General features: G+C 42.5%; 1 protein-coding gene across 1 annotated transcript in view; it reads right to left on the reverse strand.

Annotated features, from left to right (window-relative positions):
- Nucleotides 1–14,364: 14,364 nt before the first annotated feature.
- Nucleotides 14,365–23,577, reverse strand: part of PAPPA (pappalysin 1) — a 192,670-nt gene continuing 183,457 nt past the window's right edge. Inside the window, exon 22 of the mRNA XM_072125355.1 lies at nucleotides 14,365–22,081. Within this exon, the coding sequence (XP_071981456.1) occupies nucleotides 21,977–22,081 (105 nt within the window). The 3' untranslated portion in view covers nucleotides 14,365–21,976. The remainder of the gene's footprint in view (nucleotides 22,082–23,577) is intronic.

Raw genomic sequence — 23,577 nt, forward strand, 5'->3', positions numbered from 1 at the left:
GTATTGGTCTATGGAAAGAAAGTTGTGTAATTTTGTGTATTTTGAAAAAAGTATATAATTGCTGCTTTATTAAATAAATTAAGGGCCATATCCATTTAAAAAACATCTGTGTTTAAGTGAAAGGCTTACTTCTGTAAGATAATATGATTTTTTTGTAGTTTCCTCAGGTTGGATGGTGAACTGAGGTGGAAGCCATTTCCAGTCTCTTCTAAGATTCTCAGTTGGGTTTTGGTCCAGGCTCTTTCAGATGTTCTGAAGCCTCTGCTTTGTTATTTTAGCTGTGTGCTTAGGGTCATTGTCTTGTTGGAAGGTTCAGCCCAGTCTGAGGTCCAGCGCATCTGGCAGAGGTTTCCATCCAGGATATTTCTGTACTTGACCACATTCATCCTTCCTTCAATTGCAACCACTGGTCCTGTCTCTGCCCCCATAGCATGATGCTACCACCACCAAGTGTCACTGCTGGGATTGTATTTGGCAGGTGATGAGCAGCTCCTGGTTTTCTCCACACATGCCGCTTAGAATTAACACCAAATAATATAATCTTCATCTCATCAGACAGGAAAATCTTATTTCTCATAGTCTGCGAGTCCTTCATATGTTTTTCTGTATACTATGCGGCTTCCATATGTCTTGAACTGAGGAGAAGCTTCCGTTGGCACACTCTGGCATAAAGCCCGGTGGAGGCTACAGTGATAGTTGACTTTGTGAAACTTTCTCCCATCTCCTTACTGCATCTCTGGAGCTCAGCCACAGTGATCTTGGGGTTCTTCTTTAACTCTATCACAAAGGTTTTCCTCCGATGACTACTTAGTGTGTCTGGACGGCCAGGTCACGGAAGAATGGTGGTAGTCCCAAACTTCTTCCATTTAAAAATGATGGAGGCCAGTGTGCTCTTTGAAACCTTGAGTGCTGCATACATTCTTTTGTAACCTTGGCCAAATCTGTGCCTTGCCACAATTCTGTCTCTTAGCTCCTTGGGCAGTTTCTTATACCTCATGTTTCTCATGTGCGCTGATATGCACAATGGGCTGAGAGGTCTTAAATAGATAGGTGTCCAACCAGTTTATTAAACAGAGCTGGACTCCATTGAAGGAGTAGAACCCTCTCAAGGAGGATCAGAAGGAAATGGACAGCATGTGAGTTAAATCTAGCATGATAACCAGGGACACATACTCATAATTTCAGGCATCATGACTATGTAATCTTCGTATATTTGTTATCCATAGTGTCCTTCATTCTGAAACCAACTTGTCAAATTTTGCTAATGAGCCTGGATGTCTCTGCAGGCGTTACCAGAGCTCCTACCTTATTAAGCCTCACAGGCTGTAACAATAATGTCTCATCTCACCAATCTCATCTAGCAGCAGCAGAAAGTACAGGGTGAGGGGGTAAGTGCTCTGCTCATTGTATTAGCCTGTAAACCTGCGGCACTAAGGGGTTTTGGAAACACCCACCATTGGCATGATTTAAAAGATGATATTAGATGGCAGGAAGCAAAGCATAACAAATATAAGAAGATTGCCACAATAACTTGATCTATGGTCTATCATGCTGGAGTTTGATGGTAGATTTCATTTAAGTTTTCTGTAGAGATATTGTAGGGACGAGATATTAGGTAACTAACAAATATACATCTTATAAGAACTGTGCACTGTTTTCTGGATATGTAAAGTAAAGCTAAGGTCCTTTTGGATATTGTATACCCTGAAAAGTATTCATGAGTATAAACTTAAAGGGATTTTCCCATTAAATAAAGTTCTAAAATTTTAATCCCCTTGTGATGTTTACACAATAAATTTCATTTTACCCCCTTACCTCACAATTATACCCAGTTTTATTGCTGTTTTAGCTCCTATAACTCATAGAGTGTGGGCAGGGACTCTCTAAGCAAGCACATTATGATCTCTCTATTGCTGTGAGATGCTGGGGTGCTGACATTGTGCTTAGATTATCAGTATGCAGGGTTTATCTACAATTTTATTTAGCTTCTGAACATTCACTTGTATCTAACTCTCTAAAAAGAGAGATGAGACCCATGAGATGGATATAACACACAATGACACACTGTCAGCGTAGCTACATCTCAGCTATAACACAGAATGCCTCCTTCCCGTGGATAAAGACCTTATCTGTCTGTAACTTGTTGAGCAAACTCTGCATGCTGCTTGCCGACAGAAATTGTCTGTGTCTGAGCTGGTCTTGTTATGTTGGGGGTGGGCTGGATGCAGAGTTCACTGCAGTGTGCAGATAGGAGAAGCTATTAATGAGAAGAATCTGTCCTGCCCGACCATAGTCAGAAGATTTATGGTCAGATCCTGGGGCAATGGAAATTGTATACCAGGACTGATGGAGACAGGTTGGAATTATATCTATGAAATTTTGTCTTTTTGTTAATAACAGTGAATTATAAAATGTGTTATTTTGTTATTCTGAGTATATTTAAGAATCTTGTCTTTGTGGGAATTCCCCTTTTAAGGTCGTAGAAGTGTATTGGTCTTGGACAGTTAGAAATCACACGACCCTCCATCTCTGACTATTTTCTCAACAGGAATGGTAGCTGATTAGGTACCATATATACTACCGTACCGGGCCGCTGCTGACGTCATACTAGGCGCCACCCAGAAGAGAACAATGGCAGCGCCCAGCACGATGTTAAAGAAGACAGAAGACGGGCGCTGAAGCAAGAAGAGGAGCCGGGAAGCCAGAAGAGTAGCCGCAATGACATCGGGGGAGCAGCGCTGCGCATTGGGGCCACCGGAGGGTGAGTATATAAGTTTATTATTTTTTAAGTCAATTTTTTATTATTTTTTACTTGTATTGACTCGTGTTTAAGCCGAGGGGACGTTTTTCAGCACATTTTTTATACACAAGTATATACGGTAATACATATTTCTGAACCAGGGATGTAGATGTATATTGGTAAATTACCTTATATCCTGCACATGACCGTTGGTGAGTGGTCACACTTCTTTATTGGGAGGGACTTGGCACAACTCACCTTTAAAAAAAAAATTCTAGCCATTCATACTTTTTTCTTCCAGGAATATGGCCTTGTATTTTCTCTACTTTCCCATATTTATTATTCCTTTTGCTTTTAGGACAACAAACATAAAAAAGACCTATATAGATGTCACCAGATTTTACATTCCTTTTTTTATTTGCAACAGGGACCATGACGTGTGATTCTACTTGCTATGTGAGTGTGAGTGTGCGCTTCTTTACATCTGCTGGCACAATAAATTCCTGAGAAAAGATCGCTGAGCTTGTCCATTTTACATTTCAAAAAAATATGTCTTCAATAATGGATTGGCTTTAATGGAATGAAATTATGTAGCAGGATAAAATATATTCCATAATTCATAGTATGTCTATTATTAATGTCCACATGACAAAAGTGTTTAATCACCAAATGACTTTTGTTATATGTAACTTATAATGGGGGGGAAGGCCACGATGGCCTCTGAGGTCCGTCATCCCGGTGAGGCTTTCTCTTGAATGTTTTCCAGATAATCCATTACACAATGTATTCATTTCTTAATTACTGATTGTCGTTCAAGGGTCTTCTTATTTCACCAATGCAACGGATTACAAGTAACATACAAGGTTAAGTTAGAATGTTAATTATAATATAAGAAAAGGGTGGGGGTGGGGCTGTGATCCTTTTTATATCTGATTTACATCCATTTTTATCTGATTTGTGTCCAGGCATATGTCACATATATCATGTGTTAGGAACAAGGGGAACAAACTGCTTACAAAGTCTTAATAAGTCCAGGTCGGATATAGTAGTATATAAGAGAGTTTTGCCTCAGTAAAAGGGGTTGTACCAAATTTGAATCCTTCCAGCCCCAGGTTTTTCCCATTTTCTGCATTTTAAATCCAAGCAAAACTATATGAGGGCTTCTTATTTGTTGGGAAATGTGTAATTCCAAGTGGCACCATTTCATATTCTGTGTTATGTACTGGGAAGCTGGAAAAAATTCCCAATGGTGAAATTTGCAAAAACCCCACAATTGCCAATTTCTTTTACTGCACAAGATTTAAAGGAAATCTAATATCAAAATCAAGTATGATCAACTTTTAAAATGTAAGTTGCCATTGTTTGCGGGATGGAATGATGTTTTTATTTATACCATTTTGAAAACTGTATGAACTTTCAATCACTTTTTATTCAAATTATTAATGGAGGCAAAGTGGCGATTTAGACAGCTAGGCTATTTTCTGTTATTGAGCTTATCACCAGAAATAATTTAAATTTCAATAGAGCAGACATATTGGGACATGGTGATACCTTATATGTTTATGATTTTACTTGTTTATTTATTTTTATATGTGTTCTACGGAAACTATGTTGATTTGCATTTTTGTTTTTTATTTTTTTTATCATATTTTATTTAACTTTTTTTTTACTATTATTGCAGCCCCCTTAGGGTACTTGAACACTTGAGGGGTTCTGATCATTTACACAATATACTACAATACAACTGTAGATTTATTGATTCTATATTACAGTCTGTCTCAGACTGTATTACAGACAGAATGTAATACAGAATTACTAATGACAGCTATGGGAGCCTTTAATAGGCTCCCAACTGTCACTGCACTCTCCGATGACTTTTAGGTAACATGGTCGGGTTTGACCATATCACCTAGCAGATTAACGGCCACAATCAGTGCCAGCGCAGACCGTGAAAATATCGGGCAGGCTTTAGCTGTGTAATACAGCTGATGCCTGCCGCTTATGGAGTGGGCTCCATCCATGAACCCTCTCCATACTCCCTTTCACATCTGTCCAATTATATAATTACAATAAGTTATCGTGAAGGGGTTAAATGACACATTTTGGGTTATTATGATCACGGAGTTACCAAATTTAAATAGTTTCATTATGTTTTAATACCTTTGAAAAAACGTTTAAAACTTTTCATAAACAAGGCTGGCATCGCCACATTCTGACTTTTTCATACTTTGGTGTACGGAGCTAAGCAAGATGTAATTTGTTGCAGGGTGACATGATATTTTATCTTTGTCATTCAGAAACTTCTCTCCTCTGGGTGTAGGGGATGCCCTCTGTCTATGGTGATGATAGAACCTCCTCCCATTTAGGTATAAAGGATGCCCCTGTCTATGGTGATGGTAGAACCACCTCTCCTCTAGGTGTAGAGGATGCCCCCTGTCTATGGTGATGGTAGAACCTTCACTCCTCTAGGTGTAGAGGATACCCCCTGTCCATGGTGATGGTAGAACCACCTTTCCTCTAGGTGTAGAGGATGCCCCCTGTCTATGGTGGTGCTAGAACCTTCACTCCTCTAGGTGTAGAGGATGCCCCCTGTCCATTGTGATGGTAGAACCATCTCTCCTCTAGGTGTAGAGGATGCCCCCTGTCTATGGTGATGGTAGAACCTCCTCTCTTCTAGGTGTAGAGGATGCCCTCTGTCCATGGTGATGGTAGAACTTTCTCTCCTCTAGGTGTAGAGGATGCCCCATGTCTATGGTGGTGGTAGAACTGCCTCTCCTGTAGGTGTAGAGGATACCCCCTGTCCATGGTGATGGTAGAACCACCTTTCCTCTAGGTGTAGAGGATGCCCCCTGTCTATGGTGGTGGTAGAACCTTTACTCCTCTAGGTGTAGAGGATGCCCCCTGTCCATTGTGATGGTAGAACCACCTCTCCTCTAGGTGCAGAGGATGCCCCCTGTCCATGGTGATGGTAGAACTTTCTTTCCTCTAGGTGTAAAGGATGCCCCATGTCTATGGTGGTGGTAGAACTGCCTCTCCTCTAGGTGTAGAGGATGCCCCCTGTCTATGGTGATGGTAGAACCTCCTCTCCTCTAGGTGTAGAGGATGCCCCCTGTCTATAGTGCTGGTAGAACCGCCTCTCCTCTAGGTGTAGAGGATGCCCCCTGTCTATGGTGATGGTAGAACCTTCACTCCTCTAGGTGTAGAGGGTACCCCCTGTCCATGGTGATGGTAGAACCACCTTTCCTCTAGGTGTAGAGGATGCCCCCTGTCTATGGTGATAGTAGAACCTCCTCTGCTCTAGGTGTAGAGGATGCCCCCTGTCTATGGTGCTGGTAGAACCTCCTCTCCTCTAGGTGTAGAGGATGCCCCCTGTCTATGGTGGTGGTAGAACCTTCACTCCTCTAGGTGTAGAGGATGCCCCCTGTCCATTGTGATGGTAGAACCATCTCCCCTCTAGGTGTAGAGGATGCCCCCTGTCTATGGTAATGGTAGAACTACCTTTCCTCTAGGTGTAGAGGATGCCCCCTGTCTATGGTGGTGGTAGAACCTTCACTCCTCTAGGTGTAGAGGATGCCCCCTGTCCATTGTGAAGGTAGAACCACCTCTCCTCTAGGTGTAGAGGATGCCCCCTGTCCATGGTGATGGTAGAACTTTCTTTCCTCTAGGTGTAGAGGATGCCCCCTGTCTATGGTGGTGGTAGAACCTTCACTCCTCTAGGTGTAGAGGATGCCCCCTGTCCATTGTGATGGTAGAACCATCTCTCCTCTAGGTGTAGAGGATGCCCCCTGTCTATGGTGATGGTAGAACCACCTTTCCTCTAGGTGTAGAGGATGCCCCCTGTCTATGGTGGTGGTAGAACCTTCACTCCTCTAGGTGTAGAGGATGCCCCCTGTCCATTGTGATGGTAGAACCACCTCTCCTCTAGGTGTAGAGGATGCCCCCTGTCCATGGTGATGGTAGAACTTTCTTTCCTCTAGGTGTAGAGGATGCCCCCTGTCTATGGTGGTGGTAGAACCTTCACTCCTCTAGGTGTAGAGGATGCCCCCTGTCCATTGTGATGGTAGAACCATCTCTCCTTTAGGTGTAGAGGATGCCCCCTGTCTATGGTGATGGTAGAACCTCCTCTCCTCTAGGTGTAGAGGATGCCCCCTGTCTATGGTGCTGATATAACCTCCTCTCCTCTAGGTGTAGAGGATGCCCCCTGTCTATGGTGATGGTAGAACCTTCACTCCTCTAGGTGTAGAGGATACCCCCTATCCATGGTGATGGTAGAACCACCTTTCCTCTAGGTGTAGAGGATGCCCCCTGTCTATGGTGGTGGTAGAACCTTCACTCCTCTTTGTGTAGAGGATGCCCCCTGTCCATTGTGATGGTAGAACCATCTCTCCTCTAGGTGTAGAGGATGCCCCCTGTCTATGGTGATGGTAGAACCTCCTCTCCTCTAGGTGTAGAGGATGCCCCCTGTCTATGGTGGTGGTAGAACCTTCACTCCTCTAGGTGTAGAGGATGCCCCCTGTCCATTGTGATGGTAGAACCACCTCTCCTCTAGGTGCAGAGGATGCCCCCTGTCCATGGTGATGGTAGAACTTTCTTTCCTCTAGGTGTAAAGGATGCCCCCTGTCTATGGTGATGGTAGAACCTCCTCTCCTCTAGGTGTAGAGGATGCCCCCTGTCTATAGTGCTGGTAGAACCTCCTCTCCTCTAGGTGTAGAGGATGCCCCCTGTCTATGGTGATGGTAGAACCTTCACTCCTCTAGGTGTAGAGGATACCCCCTGTCCATGGTGATGGTAGAACCACCTTTCCTCTAGGTGTAGAGGATGCCCCCTGTCTATGGTGATAGTAGAACCTCCTCTGCTCTAGGTGTAGAGGATGCCCCCTGTCTATGGTGCTGCTAGAACCTCCTCTCCTCTAGGTGTAGAGGATGCCCCCTGTCTATGGTGGTGGTAGAACCTTCACTCCTCTAGGTGTAGAGGATACCCCCTGTCCATGGTGATGGTAGAACCACCTTTCCTCTAGGTGTAGAGGATGCCCCCTGTCTATGGTGATAGTAGAACCTCCTCTGCTCTAGGTGTAGAGGATGCCCCCTGTTTATGGTGCTGGTAGAACCTCCTCTCCTCTAGGTGTAGAGGATACCCCCTGTCCATGGTGATGGTAGAACCACCTTTCCTCTAGGTGTAGAGGATGCCCCCTGTTTATGGTGGTGCTAGAACCTTCACTCCTCTAGGTGTAGAGGATGCCCCCTGTCCATTGTGATGGTAAAACCATCTCTCCTCTAGGTGTAGAGGATGCCCCCTGTCTATGGTGATAGTAGAACCTCCTCTGCTCTAGGTGTAGAGGATGCCCCCTGTCTATGGTGCTGGTAGAACCTCCTCTCCTCTAGGTGTAGAGGATGCCCCCTGTCTATGGTGGTGGTAGAACCTTCACTCCTCTAGGTGTAGAGGATGCCCCCTGTCCATTGTGATGGTAGAACCATCTCTCCTTTAGGTGTAGAGGATGCCCCCTGTCTATGGTTATGATAGAACCTCCTCTCCTCTAGGTGTAGAGGATGCCCCATGTCTATGGTGATGGTAGAACCTCCTCTCCTCTAGGTGTAGAGGATGCCCCCTGTCTATGGTGGTGGTAGAACCTTCACTCCTCTAGGTGTAGAGGATACCCCCTGTCCATGGTGATGGTAGAACCACCTTTCCTCTAGGTGTAGAGGATGCCCCCTGTCTATGGTGATAGTAGAACCTCCTCTGCTCTAGGTGTAGAGGATGCCCCCTGTCTATGGTGCTGGTAGAACCTCCTCTCCTCTAGGTGTAGAGGATACCCCCTGTCCATGGTGATGGTAGAACCACCTTTCCTCTAGGTGTAGAGGATGCCCCCTGTCTATGGTGATAGTAGAACCTCCTCTGCTCTAGGTGTAGAGGATGCCCCCTGTCTATGGTGCTGGTAGAACCTCCTCTCCTCTAGGTGTAGAGGATACCCCCTGTCCATGGTGATGGTAGAACCACCTTTCCTCTAGGTGTAGAGGATGCCCCCTGTCCATTGTGATGGTAGAACCATCTCTCCTCTAGGTGTAGAGGATGCCCCCTGTCTATGGTGATAGTAGAACCTCCTCTGCTCTAGGTGTAGAGGATGCCCCCTGTCTATGGTGGTGGTAGAACCTCCTCTCCTCTAGGTGTAGAGGATGCCCCCTGTCTATGGTGATAGTAGAACCTCCTCTGCTCTAGGTGTAGAGGATGCCCCCTGTCTATGGTGCTGGTAGAACCTCCTCTCCTCTAGGTGTAGAGGATGCCCCCTGTCCATTGTGATGGTAGAACCATCTCTCCTCTAGGTGTAGAGGATGCCCCCTGTCTATGGTGATGGTAGAACCACCTTTCCTCTAGGTGTAGAGGATGCCCCCTGTCTATGGTGGTGGTAGAACCTTCACTCCTCTAGGTGTAGAAGATGCCCCCTGTCCATTGTGATGGTAGAACCACCTCTCCTCTAGGTGTAGAGGATGCCCCCTGTCTATGGTGATGGTAGAACCTCCTCTCCTCTAGGTGTAGAGGATGCCCTCTGTCTATGGCGATGGTAGAACCTCCTCTCCACTAGGTGTAGAGGATGCCCCCTGTCTATGGTGGTGCTAGAACCATCTCTCCTTTAGGTGTAGAGGATGCCCCCTTTCTATGGTGATGGTAGAGCCTTCACTACTCTAGGTGTAGAGGATACCCCCTGTCCATGGTGATGGTAGAACCACCTTTCCTCTAGGTGTAGAGGATGCCCCCTGTCTATGGTGGTGGTAAAACCTTCACTCCTCTTTGTGTAGAGGATGCCCCCTGTCCATTGTGATGGTAGAACCATCTCTCCTCTAGGTGTAGAGGATGCCCCCTGTCTATGGTGATGGTAGAACCTCCTCTCCTCTAGGTGTAGAGGATGCCCTCTGTCTATGGCGATGGTAGAACCTTCACTCCTCTAGGTGTAGAGGATGCTCCCTGTCCATTGTGATGGTAGAACCATCTCTCCTTTAGGTGTAGAGGATGCCCCCTGTCTATGGTTATGATAGAACCTCCTCTCCTCTAGGTGTAGAGGATGCCCCATGTCTATGGTGATGGTAGAACCTCCTCTCCTCTAGGTGTAGAGGATGCCCCCTGTCTATGGTGCTGGTTTATCCTCCTCTCCTCTAGGTGTGGAGGATGCCCCCTGTCTATGGTGGTGGTAGAACCTTCACTCCTCTTTGTGTAGAGGATGCCCCCTGTCCATTGTGATGGTAGAACCATCTCTCCTCTAGGTGTAGAGGATGCCCCCTGTCTATGGTGATGGTAGAACCTCCTCTCCTCTAGGTGTAGAGGATGCCCTTTGTCTATGGCGATGGTAGAACCTCCTCTCCACTAGGTGTAGAGGATTCCCCCTGTGGTGGTGGTAGAACTGCCTCTCCTCTAGGTGTAGAGGATACCCCCTGTCCATGGTGATGGTAGAACCACCTCTCCTCTAGGTGTAGAGGGTGCCCCCTGTCCATGGTGATGGTAGAACCACCTTTCCTCTAGGTGTAGAGGATGCCCCCTGTCTATGCTGGTGCTAGAACCTTCACTCCTCTAGGTGTAGAGGATGCCCCCTGTCCATTGTGATGGTAGAACCATCTCTCCTCTAGGTGTAGAGGATGCCCCCTGTCTATGGTGATGGTAGAACCTCCTCTCTTCTAGGTGTAGAGGATGCCCTCTGTCCATGGTGATGGTAGAACTTTCTCTCCTCTAGGTGTAGAGGATGCCCCATGTCTATGGTGGTGGTAGAACTGCCTCTCCTCTAGGTGTAGAGGATACCCCCTGTCCATGGTGATGGTAGAACCACCTTTCCTCTAGGTGTAGAGGATGCCCCCTGTCTATGGTGGTGGTAGAACCTTCACTCCTCTAGGTGTAGAGGATGCCCCCTGTCCATTGTGATGGTAGAACCACCTCTCCTCTAGGTGTAGAGGATGCCCCCTGTCCATGGTGATGGTAGAACTTTCTTTCCTCTAGGTGTAGAGGATGCCCCATGTCTATGGTGGTGGTAGAGCTGCCTCTCCTCTAGGTGTAGAGGATGCCCCCTGTCTATGGTGATGGTAGAACCTCCTCTCCTCTAGGTGTAGAGGATGCCCCCTGTCCATTGTGATGGTAGAACCACCTCTCCTCTAGGTGTAGAGGATGCCCCCTGTCCATGGTGATGGTAGAACTTTCTTTCCTCTAGGTGTAGAGGATGCCCCCTGTCCATGGTGATGGTAGAACTGCCTCTCTTCTAGGTGTAGAGGATGCCCCCTGTCTATGGTGCTGGTAGAACCTCCTCTCCTCTAGGTGTAGAGGATGCCCCCTGTCTATGGTGATGGTAGAACCTTCACTCCTCTAAGTGTAGAGGATATCCCCTGTACATGGTGATAGTAGAACCACCTTTCCTCTAGGTGTAGAGGATGCCCCCTGTCTATGGTGATGGTAGAACCTCCTCTCCTCTAGGTGTAGAGGATGCCCCCTGTCTATGGTGCTGGTAGAACCTCCTCTCCACTAGGTGTAGAGGATGCCCCCTGTATATGGTGATGGTAGAACCTTCACTCCTCTAGGTGTAGAGGAGACCCCCTGTCCATGGTGATGGTAGAACCACCTTTCCTCTAGGTGTAGAGGATGCCCCCTGTCTATGGTGGTGGTAGAACCTTCACTCCTCTAGGTGTAGAGGATGCCCCCTGTCCATTGTGATGGTAGAACCATCTCTCCTGTAGGTGTAGAGGATGCCCCCTGTCTATGGTGATGGTAGAACCTCCTCTCCTCTAGGTGTAGAGGATGCCCTCTGTCTATGGCGATGGTAGAACCTCCTCTCCAATAGATGTAGAGGATGCCCCCTGTCTATGGTAATGGTAGAACCTTCACTCCTCTAGGTGTAGAGGATGTCCCCTGTCTATGGTGATGGTAGAACCTCCTCTCCTCTAGGTGTAGAGGATGCCCTCTGTCTATGGCGATGGTAGAACCTCCTCTCCACTAGGTGTAGAGGATGCCCCCTGTCTATGGTGATGGTAGAACCTTCACTCCTCTAGGTGTAGAGGATACCCCCTGTCCATGGTGATGGTAGAACCACCTTTCCTCTAGGTGTAGAGGATGCCCCCTGTCTATGGTGGTGGTAGAACCTTCACTCCTCTAGGTGTAGAGGATGCCCCCTGTCTATGGTGGTGGTAGAACCTTCACTCCTCTAGGTGTAGAGGATGCCCCCTGTCCATTGTGATGGTAGAACCACTTCTCCTCTAGGTGTAGAGGATGCCCCCTGTCCATGGTGATGGTAGAACTTTCTTTCCTCTAGGTGTAGAGGATGCCCCATGTCTATGGTGGTGGTAGAACTGCCTCTCCTCTAGGTGTAGAGGATGCCCCCTGTCTATGGTGATGGTAGAACTACCTCTCCTCTAGGTGTAGAGGATTTAATGTAATATTCCATATGTGGTCTGATCAGTGATTTGTATAAGGGCAAAACTAGGTCCTTCTCATTTCATCAGAATCAATGCCCCTTTTGATGCATCCCATAATTTTATTTGCCTTATTAGTGGCACAGATATTATTCTATCTGCCTATGTATTAATTACTTTATAGAGCTTAGTATCATCTGCAAATATTGAAACTCTACTGTGTAAACCCTCAATGAGGTTCAAAAGAAGGGGGCCTAGTACTCATGTATTATGTTGCTCCCCAATGGTAACTTCAACCCAATTTGATAATCTACCTTAAATGGCAACCCTCTGTTTTCTATCACTGAGCTAATTGCTAACTAAATCACAGGTTTTCCCCTTGTCCCTCTATTTTTCCTAATATTTTTTTGTGGTACAGTATCAAATGCCTTGGGAAAGTCTAAATACACTGCATAGACAGGTTCCCTCAGGTCCAGTCTAGTACTTACCTCCTCATAGAAGCCAATCAGATTAGTCTGGTAGGACCAATCCCTTATAAACCCAATGCCGTTGTTGGGTTATGTGTATCTAGATATTCCAGACTGACATCTCTCTCAAATATCTTCCTCACAACCTGTATCCTCCATTTGCTAAACTGTTCACTATTAATATTAGAACACCTATTCAGTTCTTATAAGTTCATCTGCAGTATGGAAGATATGGAGGTGGGGAATAATGTCTACAGGTTCAAATGTTGTCAACCAAATAAGCCTATTTCATTGATGAGAAGTTCCATTCCTTAAAATGATGCTCTGTGATATAGAGATTAGAGATGAGCGAGCACTAAAATGCTCGAGTGCTCGTTATTCGAGACAAACTTTTCCAGATGCTCGAGTGCTCGTCTCGAATAACGAGCCCCATTGAAGTCAATGGGAGACTCGAGCATTTTTCAAAGGGACCATGGTTCGGGAATAAAATGTGTTATTTAATTGAAAAAGAATGTCTTCTGATAAGTTAGCAGATGTATGCAAACATCTGCAATCTATTGAAGAATAGAATAAAAACAGTGAACACAGGATCATTTAAGTGAAAAACGCAGTGAAAAACACAGTGAAGAATAGATTGCAGATGTTCTGCACATCTGCTTACTTGTCGGGAGATACGCTGACCCGGGATCCGCTCCTCTTCTTCCATTCCCCGTCTCCCCGATCTCTCTGTGCTGCTCCCCGATGCCTCTGCGCTGCTCCCCATTGCCTCTGCGTTGCTCCCCGATGCCTCTGCGCTGCTCCCCATTGCCTCTGCGCTGCTCCCCGATGCCTCTGTGCTGCTCCCCATTGCCTCTGCGCTGCTCCCCGATGCCTCTGCGCTGCTCCCCGATCCCTCTGCGCTGCTCCCCATTGCCTCTGCGCTGCTCCCCGATGCCTCTGCGCTGCTCCCCGATGCCTCTGCGCTGCTCCCCGATGCCTCTGCGCTGCTCCCCGATGCCTCTGCGCTGCTCCCCGATGCCTTTGCGCTGCTCCCCGATGCCTTTGCGCTGCTCCCCGATGCCTCTGCGCTGCTTCCCGATGCCTCTGTGCTGCTCCCCGATGTCTCTGTGCTGCTCCCCGATGTCTCTGTCCTGCTCCCCGATGTCTCTGTCCTGCTCCCAGATGTCTCTGTCCTGCTCCCCGGTGTCTCTGTCCTGCTCCCCGGTGTCTCTGTCCTGTTCCCCGATGTCTCTGTCCTGCTTACCGTGTTCTTCAATGTGTTCTTCACACATATATATTGTTATTCACATACTATTTTGTTTGCACCGTTTTGCGCATATCTTCCGACAAGTAAGCAGATGTGCCGAACATCTGTAATCTATTCTTCACTGTGTTTTTCACTGTGTTTTTCACTTAAATGATCCTGTGTTCACTGTTTTTATTCTATTCTTCATTGTTCTTCACTGTGTTTTTTAAATTAAATGCTCAATCTCGAGCAGGGAAAATGCTCATCCGAGCAACGAGCCATTTCGAGTACCTTAATACTTGAACGAGCATCAAGCTCGGACGAGTATACTCGCTCATCTCTAATAGAGATCTGTCTAGTAAGTAAATTCACTCCTCAAGGTTAAGTGCACACAATCGTTTATGGTGGCCACGAACTGTCTGTACCAACTGAGGCCAACATTTTTTTCCAAAAATCTTTGTGAGGTGTAAAAAAATAAAAGCGATTCCATGTAAACATACAATTTGAATTGAAAGACATCATTTGAATAAACATAACTTTATTTATATTATATTTGGTGGTAGTGTCCCTTTAAGAACATATCAGCATTGCATGTAATGAAGTATCATACATTTATGGCTGATTCCAAAAGTTAGCTTTACCATGCAATGGCACATTGCATATGAGCAGATACTAGTCTGAAAGCTACTGGTAGGAGATTGTCTTGTAAATCCGCCAAAGTTTAATATCATTATAATGAAAAAAAACCTGGATCATTCCATAAAACCTTTAACTCTCATAACAATTAGGTAATCTAAATAGTTAAATAATAGACATACAAAGTAATATACATTACCATACAGGGTATTCAAACAGAAAAAAAATATGAATTTCTTGTTTTTTTTTTTTTTAACCATTTTAAAAAATTTCCAACCTGTGTACAGTATGTGAGTAATGAAAGAAAAATCTCATGACGTAATGACAAAATAATATTTAAAAACTGTATTGAAAGGTAAAAATAACTTAAAAATAACATTGTGTAGATATAAATTAAATGTATGACATTCTTAATAAATAAGCTCTACTATTTACATCTTTATATATTGCTTGAAGGTTTTCAATTATACTTTTTTTTTTCTCGAAAAAAAAAATTCTAAAATACAACAATACGGAGCAGCACAAATACACATGAGGTGTGAAAGGGTAAGGATGAGGAAATAGAGGAGCGAACATTACAGTTACAGTAGGTGTGAAGACATGTTTTTTTTAAGAGAAGGTCATTATTTCAGTTGTTCTTAATCAAAAAGACTTAACAAATTCCATAATATCACAAATAAAAAGTTCCATTACAAGACATAAATAAGGAAGAGCATTTTCCATAATAGACACACATTACATTTCTTCGGAGGAGATCACAGTTTGGATATGGAGACTAAGCATGTAATATACATAGAGAAGGCTACATACACAGAGCCATGTTCACACACACAGGCACGCTCACACATATAGAATATACATATACTTATTCCTAACAGACAGGAAATGTCCTAATAATCTGTATGTGGTGCATACTACTTACCATCTGCTGGTGTAAACTGGATTTGAGCACTCAGACCTGCCCTCAAAGCTGGAGAACAATTTGAAAATTCGGGATTACGGTTTTTGCGTCCTTGTACTATCATTTAAAAAATAAAGATGGGGGAGGAATTATCATCATGTTGTCCATGTGGTCTGGTTTCTGGTACTACTTTTTGGGGGTCATTTATCTTAGGGGTTGCTTTCTTTTTTCTCTTATACAGCTGTCCCCTACTTAAGGACACCTGATTTAAAGACAACCCCTAGTTACAGATAGACCCCTCTGCCCACTGTGACCTCTGGTGAAGCTCTCTGGATGCTTAAATTTAGTCCCAGGATGTAATGATCAACTGTAAGGTATCTGTAATAATGCTTTATTGATAATCCTTGTTCCCATCACAGGACAAAATTTTGAAAATCCAATTGTTACAATTATATCCAAGAGTTACAATTGTACAACATAGCAGTTCCGACTTACATATCAATTCAACTCAAGAACAAACCTAAAGAACCTATCTTGTACGCAACTAGGGGAACTGTCTGTATTTGCAACTTTTTTTGGCACATTTGCACCAAAATTTGCAACTTTGGCACTTGCTTAGAAAAGATGCACATAATATATCTCTAAAATCCAGATGTACGAAAGAGTTGCAATTTTGGTGCAAATAAAATCCAGCCCCAAACAGACGCAGGAAAATATTTAGAAGGGGTTGCAGCAGAGTTTGTGAGCTGTCTGATATATCACCCTCTAAGATAAATCCAACAAGTCCAAAACAAAAAAAGACATGCAGAAGTAATCAGACTACAGATAAACAACCCCTTTCGAGTCATTCATCTTGTATGTTTATGTTTTATTTATTGTTGCAACTTTTTAGAAAATTTGCACATAACTTTTTGGGGCTATTTAAAAAAGTTGCATAAAACCAACAGACTCAGCTGCCAGATATATCACCCTATAAGATAAATCACCCTATAAGCTCAAAACCCAGAAAAAAAAAGAAAGGCACAAATGTCCACATTAAAGATGGAAAGCAGAGACAACATGAGGCTCAACTGATAGAAAAAGTTTCAACTGCACAAAAGTCTCAAAAACTAGAACAAGAAACCAGACAACACGGTGATACATTTTTTCAGAGGAAATGATAATCCCGTGAGCCCCTGAACATCAAGGATGTTTTATTTTCATCCTATTTTTTTTAAAAGGAATCAGAATGGCTTAACAAAAAATAAAAAATCCCTAGTCACTCCTATCCAATTCTTTAAGGTCATTTGCCAGTCTTCCTTGTCCCTCTCAATAAAGGATGCAGTGACCCCCCTCAATCAGTGGTTGGCTGAGCAGTCATACTTCAACGTCAACATTGACCAGAAAGAAGATAGCACTGAGTGACATAGGAAGTTTCAGTTTAGTGAGGTATGACCTGTAAAACCATTATGACCCTTTCTAAAACGTATTACCAACTGAAGATCCCATTTTAAGGGTTTCCATCTAGAGGTGGTTCATGGATCTGGGGCCCAATTTCTTTTCTGGTACTTTCTTTTCAGAAATATCCACCTTTTCTGGGCTGCTCAGACATTAGAAAGTGGTCCTTCATAAAAAAAAAACCTTTAAGTATATGTACTTTTTTAAAAGTCTAATGCATTGGACGGGGGGATTTATCACCACATTCTCTGGTTTCTTGGTCTTTTGAGAATTTATTTTTGTTGCATCTGTCACGTTGGGACTTTCTTGTCACCGTTGGGCAGTAGGTCACCTTCTGCTGTAGAATAGGTAGAAAAATACTATTCTCAACAGTTGACAAACTATTATTCATTGACAATTGCAACTAGCAGAATTGTGACTACAGCTTGGGAATACAAAAACTCTAATCAGTAGAAGCTTGGTACTGGGTCTTAGAGGTGAGTGTATAACAACTGTAGATATAAAGAGGTAATGTGTTGTCCCTAAGCTTTTTTTTTGTTGTTTTTAAATAAAAATGATTTGCTCTTGGATTGTAATACTAACGTTGACTGAATGCGTGTAGTAACAGGGAATGTTTTAATGTTTTTTCCAAGTTTCATACTGCTTAATTTAATAAAATATTAAGTAACTGGAGATATATTTAGAACTTTGGGGGGATAATATTCTATTTTACTACATACATCAGATCCGTATACAGTAAGCCCTCGTGAGTGATAGATGCTCAATTCATCTCTATGGCGCTGAGTATGGCACCTTTGCGACCGGCTACTCTCTTCATCTTGGAGTATGACAAAGGACCACTGCTCTCGTGATCCGTGAGGTCTCAGCACTGAGACCCTACTGATCAGCAAGTTAGCAGTTAGTAGTGGATAGGGACTAACTTGTACGGTACTGGTGGAGTGATTTCACCGTGGCCGTTGTGGAAAGGTATATTTTAGTTTGAAAAACCCTAAACACCTAAATATTACTACATATTAATCTAAATATTTGTTGCTGTAAATAATTTTTCAGCGATGCTAAAAAAAAGGCCAAAGGGATGGCACTGAAAAACTACCAATCTGTAGCCTAAAAGACATGACTTGAAGGCCCCTCAATGACACATCTATAGTTATATACCCTGTAGTTTTAAAAAGCTAGTCATCTAGTGACATGTCAGACTGCTAAGCCCAGTGAATGATATTTATACGATCAACATGGCTGCAACAAGGAAAACAACATATGGACAAAGTATTAAAAGAATTGCTCCAAATAAACAATGGAGGATGGGTATTTTCTTAACGTATATTGATCCTAACCTCAGGGCACCCTTTTAGGATCTTCTCAAAAAATCCCTTTAACCCGAAATACATAAAAGTTGTTACAGGGTTTTCTGAACTACTTGACATGATCCATGAATTGAACATTGAATTTTGAAGGTGGGCTGACCATTTCAAATAAGAAGAACAGCAAATGCTCTAAAATATAAAAACAAAATACATTCTCAACTATACTGTTGAACTGGTTCTACTACTGATATCACGGCTCTCCAGGGGAAAAGTCAACTAGTTCTATACTGATATCATGGCTCTCCAGGGGAAAAGTCAACTGGTTCTACTACTGATATCATGGCTCTCCAGGGGAAAAGTCAACTGGTTCTCCTACTGATATCATGGCTCTCCAGGGGAAAAGTCAACTGGTTCTACTACTGATATCATGGCTCTCCAGGGGAAAAGTCAACTGGTTCTACTACTGATATCATGGCTCTCCAGGGGAAAAGTCAACTGGTTCTACTACTGATATCATAGCTCTCCAGGGGAAAAGTCAACTCGTTCTACTACTGATATCATGGCTCTCCAGGGGAAAAGTCAACTGGTTCTACTACTGATATGGCTCTCCAGGGGAAAAGTCAACTGGTTCTACTACTGATATCATGGCTCTCCAGGGGAAAAGTCAACTGGTTCTACTACTGATATGGCTCTCCAGGGGAAAAGTCAACTGGTTCTACTACTGATATCATGGCTCTCCAGGGGAAAAGTCAACTGGTTCTACTACTGATATCATGGCTCTCCAGGGGAAAAGTCAACTGGTTCTACTACTGATATGGCTCTCCAGGGGAAAAGTCAACTGGTTCTACTACTGATATCATGGCTCTCCAAGGGGAAAGTAAACTGGTTCTACTACTGATATGGCTCTCCATTGGAAAAGTCAACTGGTTTTACTACTGATATTTTGGCTCTCCATTGGAAAAGTCAACTGGTTCTTCTACTGATATTTTGGCTCTCCAGTGGAAAAGTCAACTGGTTCTACTACTGATATCATGGCTCTTCAGGTTAAAAGTACTAAAGCATCTTCTTCTGTGCTCTGTGAGTGCTGTTTTTATATTTTAGAGCAATTTTTAGATATAAGATAAGAGAGATTTCTATTGTATGAGTAATTTCACACACACAATAGAGGACTGATAAGAATGAATTCATTGTAGCAAAGTTTCACTAGTGATTAACAGAAGGTATCTTTCGATTCTTTACCATTAGTAACATTTTTACAGAAAGCAAAGCTTTTAAAAATAGGGGAACAATTCTGCATAGTTTTTTCATCATGGTTAAGCTTTATTATCCCAATTTCAATGGTATTTTTGAAAATTATTATCTGAGACACACCCTAAGGGTCTCCTTAACAGAAATATAGAGATGTATTTAGTTAGTGTACTTTAGCTAGGTGTCCTGCTTATGCCAAGATCAACTTATTGGAAATATGGAAATATTATTGGAAATATGTTAGAAAATGGTCTACCAGTATTTAAAAATATGATCCATCTTCTATTTTTGCTAATATTTCTTAACACATTGCCATTGGTCTGCCCTCCGAGACCTCAATACTCCAGAACTTGCAGCCAGCCATATATTTATCCAAATAAATGGGCAACCATTTCATTCATCTATCCCCACAGCAAGAAACTATAAATAATAGTCGGTGTCATTAAAGAGCATGTGAAAAGGGGCAATTTTTTTAAAAAATGTTTCGTTCTTGCAATCGTAAACCAGCTTTTTAGTTGAGGTCTGTGTGTTCATCCATTTCATTTCACTCTTGTGTTCATTCAGTATTGACCACTCCTTTGTTTTTGTATGTTTTTTTTAATATATATAGAGTGAGTGGAGTTTATATTGTTCAGTATGGCATATTGGGTTATAGAAGTCTATGGAATGGAGCCATAAAGCAGGTTTTAGGTAATTCTCGTGTAGCCTAGCAGCAGTCGTAATAAGCTTCACTGACTGAGCTGGAGTGAATTACTGACTGCAGAAGAACAACTGTTACTGTTTCGATAGTCGTGTGTGAGTAATAAGGAAAGCAAAATGCACACGTAATATTTTGTAGTGAAAAATAAATCTTGCACACGAAGAAAAATATACAAGATTGATAAACATGCTCTTTGCCATCACCACACAGGCAGGGTTGATATAGCTCTCTGCTTTGCAACTACTTACATTGCGTCCCTTTAAAAACATATACTTTGCATCTTATTTTTGGACCATGCAGTTAAAAAAAAAAATCGTTGCAAAAATGTTATATCCTTTTTTTGATTTTTTTTTTTTTTAAACACAGGAAAAAGAACTAAACAAAACTGACAATTAAAGCCAGTGAAATTTTAACCAGAAAAGAGGTAGCTGAAACCTGCTCTGAAACACCCTCAGGGAATGCCCTAATCCTTTAGGGATTGAAGAGGTAAAAAAGCTGCCGTCTTAAATAGATCTTAAACCAGGACAATCCCATCTCTTTTTTTTTTTTGCAAGACCTCTACTTGCTCAGTATCATCTTCTTGCCCACACAGTGCTTAAAAAACTGACGCCCCTCTTTTCAGCAGCAGCGAGGAAAATAGTATGAATAACATGTGAATAAAAAAACTTTGTTGTGTACCCCAACTCAACGGAGACTTCTCAGCAGCATACAGTAAGCATCATCATGCTGGACTGGCCCTCCAATACTATTTAAGAACAGAACTGTTCAGGCTATTAAAACATTGTAAAATAAAACAAAAAAACAGGATGTAATCCCAGCCTTACTTACCACTGGTCCACATAATTGCTATGAGCCCCCAGATGTACACGTTTAATATTTTACAAAGAAAACGGTAATGTAAAATAATAGCTAGCATGTGAGATCAACAAATAGGACAGTCATGAACCATACAAACGGTAAAATAAAACAAAGTGATAATAAAAACCTCGAAGAAATGAATAAGGGCAGTGTTCTCAAAAAGTAAAGAAATCCATCAATGAAATTGTCATGGATTCAACCTAAACATAATACTGATACAACCCACTTAATCATACCGACCCTCTAAACCCAAGTGAGCAACATTTAGAAGACTCCACCGAATCCAATCTAGAATTGACTCTTAATGAGTTTCAAAAATCTCAGGTCTCGAAGCTTTATACCAGATAATATCAGAAAGTTTCAACCAATCTCAAAGTAGCTGATTGTCCCTGTAAATTTGTGTGTAAGGATGAGGCCTGAGGGTGTAATGGGCAGGCTTATGATGAGATTTAAGGCAGACTGGTTGTTTCAGTTGATTTCAACTTGACCTGACACAGTAAGAAAAATGGCTGTATGGGACATAGCAGCAGGAATAGCAGCAACGGTTATGCTCGAACAACTAGTGTTGGGTGTTGGTGGCATTGGGATAAATGATGTATGTCTGTTATAAGGCAGTTAGATGTCATTCCTAACAGACCTTTCGACGAGAAAAGTGCACAGCTCGAGGTTTGATGGAGAAAGAAACACTAAAGCTGCAAACCTAAACATCATCTAGTTTCATCTGTCACACGGTTCCACCTTGAAATCTTCACATTCTACCATCTGCGTGGGAAAAGGAGAACTGTTAAGTCCAGTCCAACGAGCTGAAAATCATTGTGTTTATGGCTTGTATTTGTCTTCTTCTGGCCATACCACAGTTTAAGACCTATATGATTTCTGTGTTTGTTCCTTATGGCATGTGAAATCATAATGCATCAATCGCAGTTCTTCATTTTTATAGAAAAATGTCAGACTGGTCAGTATGTAATGGTTTCTTATGGAGAAACGCAATCCATTTCAGCAGCTATTATAAAAAAATAACAAAGGGAATGTGATGTGTTTCCAGTCTGCCATCAGGTGTGGTCATGAGAACTGTACAGAATGCTATCCATGGTTTGGACTTTGAGTATTTGGATTGTTTTCCTTTGCATTAGGGTCCAGGCATGCACACTTCCCCTGTATATCACAACCTGTAGGAAATGGGATTACCTGTAAGAAAAACATACGAGGCAGAAAAGTTAGAAGCAATTTAATACATTCAGATGAAAAAGACTCTTGCTCAATTACCATAAATCCCATTGACTTGAAGGGCAGGACAAAAATAATTTACTGGAGTATCAAAGCACCCCTGTTCTGCTAATAATTGGGTGTCCCAGGAATGGGAGCTAGTATATATGTCTGGTTAATTTATTTGGTGTAATATTTGTGCTGTTCAGGCTTCTGCACCATCCTCAGTCTGTAAAATACAGATGAGTTTGTGTCATTTTGTTTTATGCTGTCCTTTCTTGACTGAACACACAGGGTTTAGCCCTTTTTTTTAGATGTCTCCAATCTCTCTCCTGTGGGTTTTAAACAGTCAGTTGAGATGGACAGAATCTTCATCCACTCACATTTCATCTCTGTTGGTCTGCTCTGTTAGGATGTCATAGAGATGTTCCAATCATCTTGTGGACTGGGACTCTGACATTTGATAAAAGGTTTTCTGGCCATTTCTCCTGCGCATGCTATTAGTCTTATTTTGAGCTAGATATCATACATCTTAAATCCTGTATTTTGGATTTCTTGACTCTTTGCCTGTTTTCTGACTATAAGTTTGCCTATTGATTCTGTACTGCATTGTCTTCTTGGTTCTAACCCTTAATTTGTCAACTACTCTTCTCTGTCTGTTTTTTCCTGTATTCCTCTCCATGTTTGTGCATTGTCCCAGGAAGGCAACATCAACTAGTTGTCACTTATCACTTAGTGTATGCTGGGCAATTAGGAAGGGATGGCTAGGAAGGAATTTTAGTGTTAGGGCTCACTGTCCTTGGTTGTTCTTGCAGTCCATACAAATGCTTTGAATTATATCAGAAATGTATTGAGGATGTTAGTATTTTTAAAGTATTGTCAAGGTAGTAAAAGGTGAGTATGATTTTTTTCAGAAATGTTAATTCATATTTTTAATTGACAAACTTCTTAATCCATCAATAGTCATCTCATATTACTTATAATTTTACAAAAAAATCATACCAAAAAACTGCATGGTACCGATTTAAAAAAAAACACGTTGTTGTTCCTAGCAGCCAATCATAATGCATTTTTCATTTTTTTAAAAGTTCTGAGAGTTGTGCTGTGATTGGATGATATGGACAACAAAGACAGTTTTTTCAACTACTCAGTTTCAAAAGCTCCACTGCCAGTCGAGTTCACACAACAGTCGTGGACTGTAGAACGAAGTAAAGGGCAAACACTTCCATCCATAATATATCAGTCGGAAGGAAGGACTTCTTCTTCTTCTTCTTTATTTGTTCAATTGTTACCATAATGGAGCATCTTCACCTATTTACCCTTCATGGGAGACACAGAGATAGCAGAGAATATCCCCATTTGGTTGCATCAGCAACTTCCAACCATTATAGAGGTCATCTATAGGGTCATCTCAACACATTTTTTTATGTATTTAATGTCATTCCATTTCTATATGAAATACATAAGCACATCCTGTC

This window comes from Engystomops pustulosus, chromosome 9, assembly GCF_040894005.1.
Source record: "Engystomops pustulosus chromosome 9, aEngPut4.maternal, whole genome shotgun sequence".
NCBI lineage: Eukaryota > Metazoa > Chordata > Amphibia > Anura > Leptodactylidae > Engystomops > Engystomops pustulosus.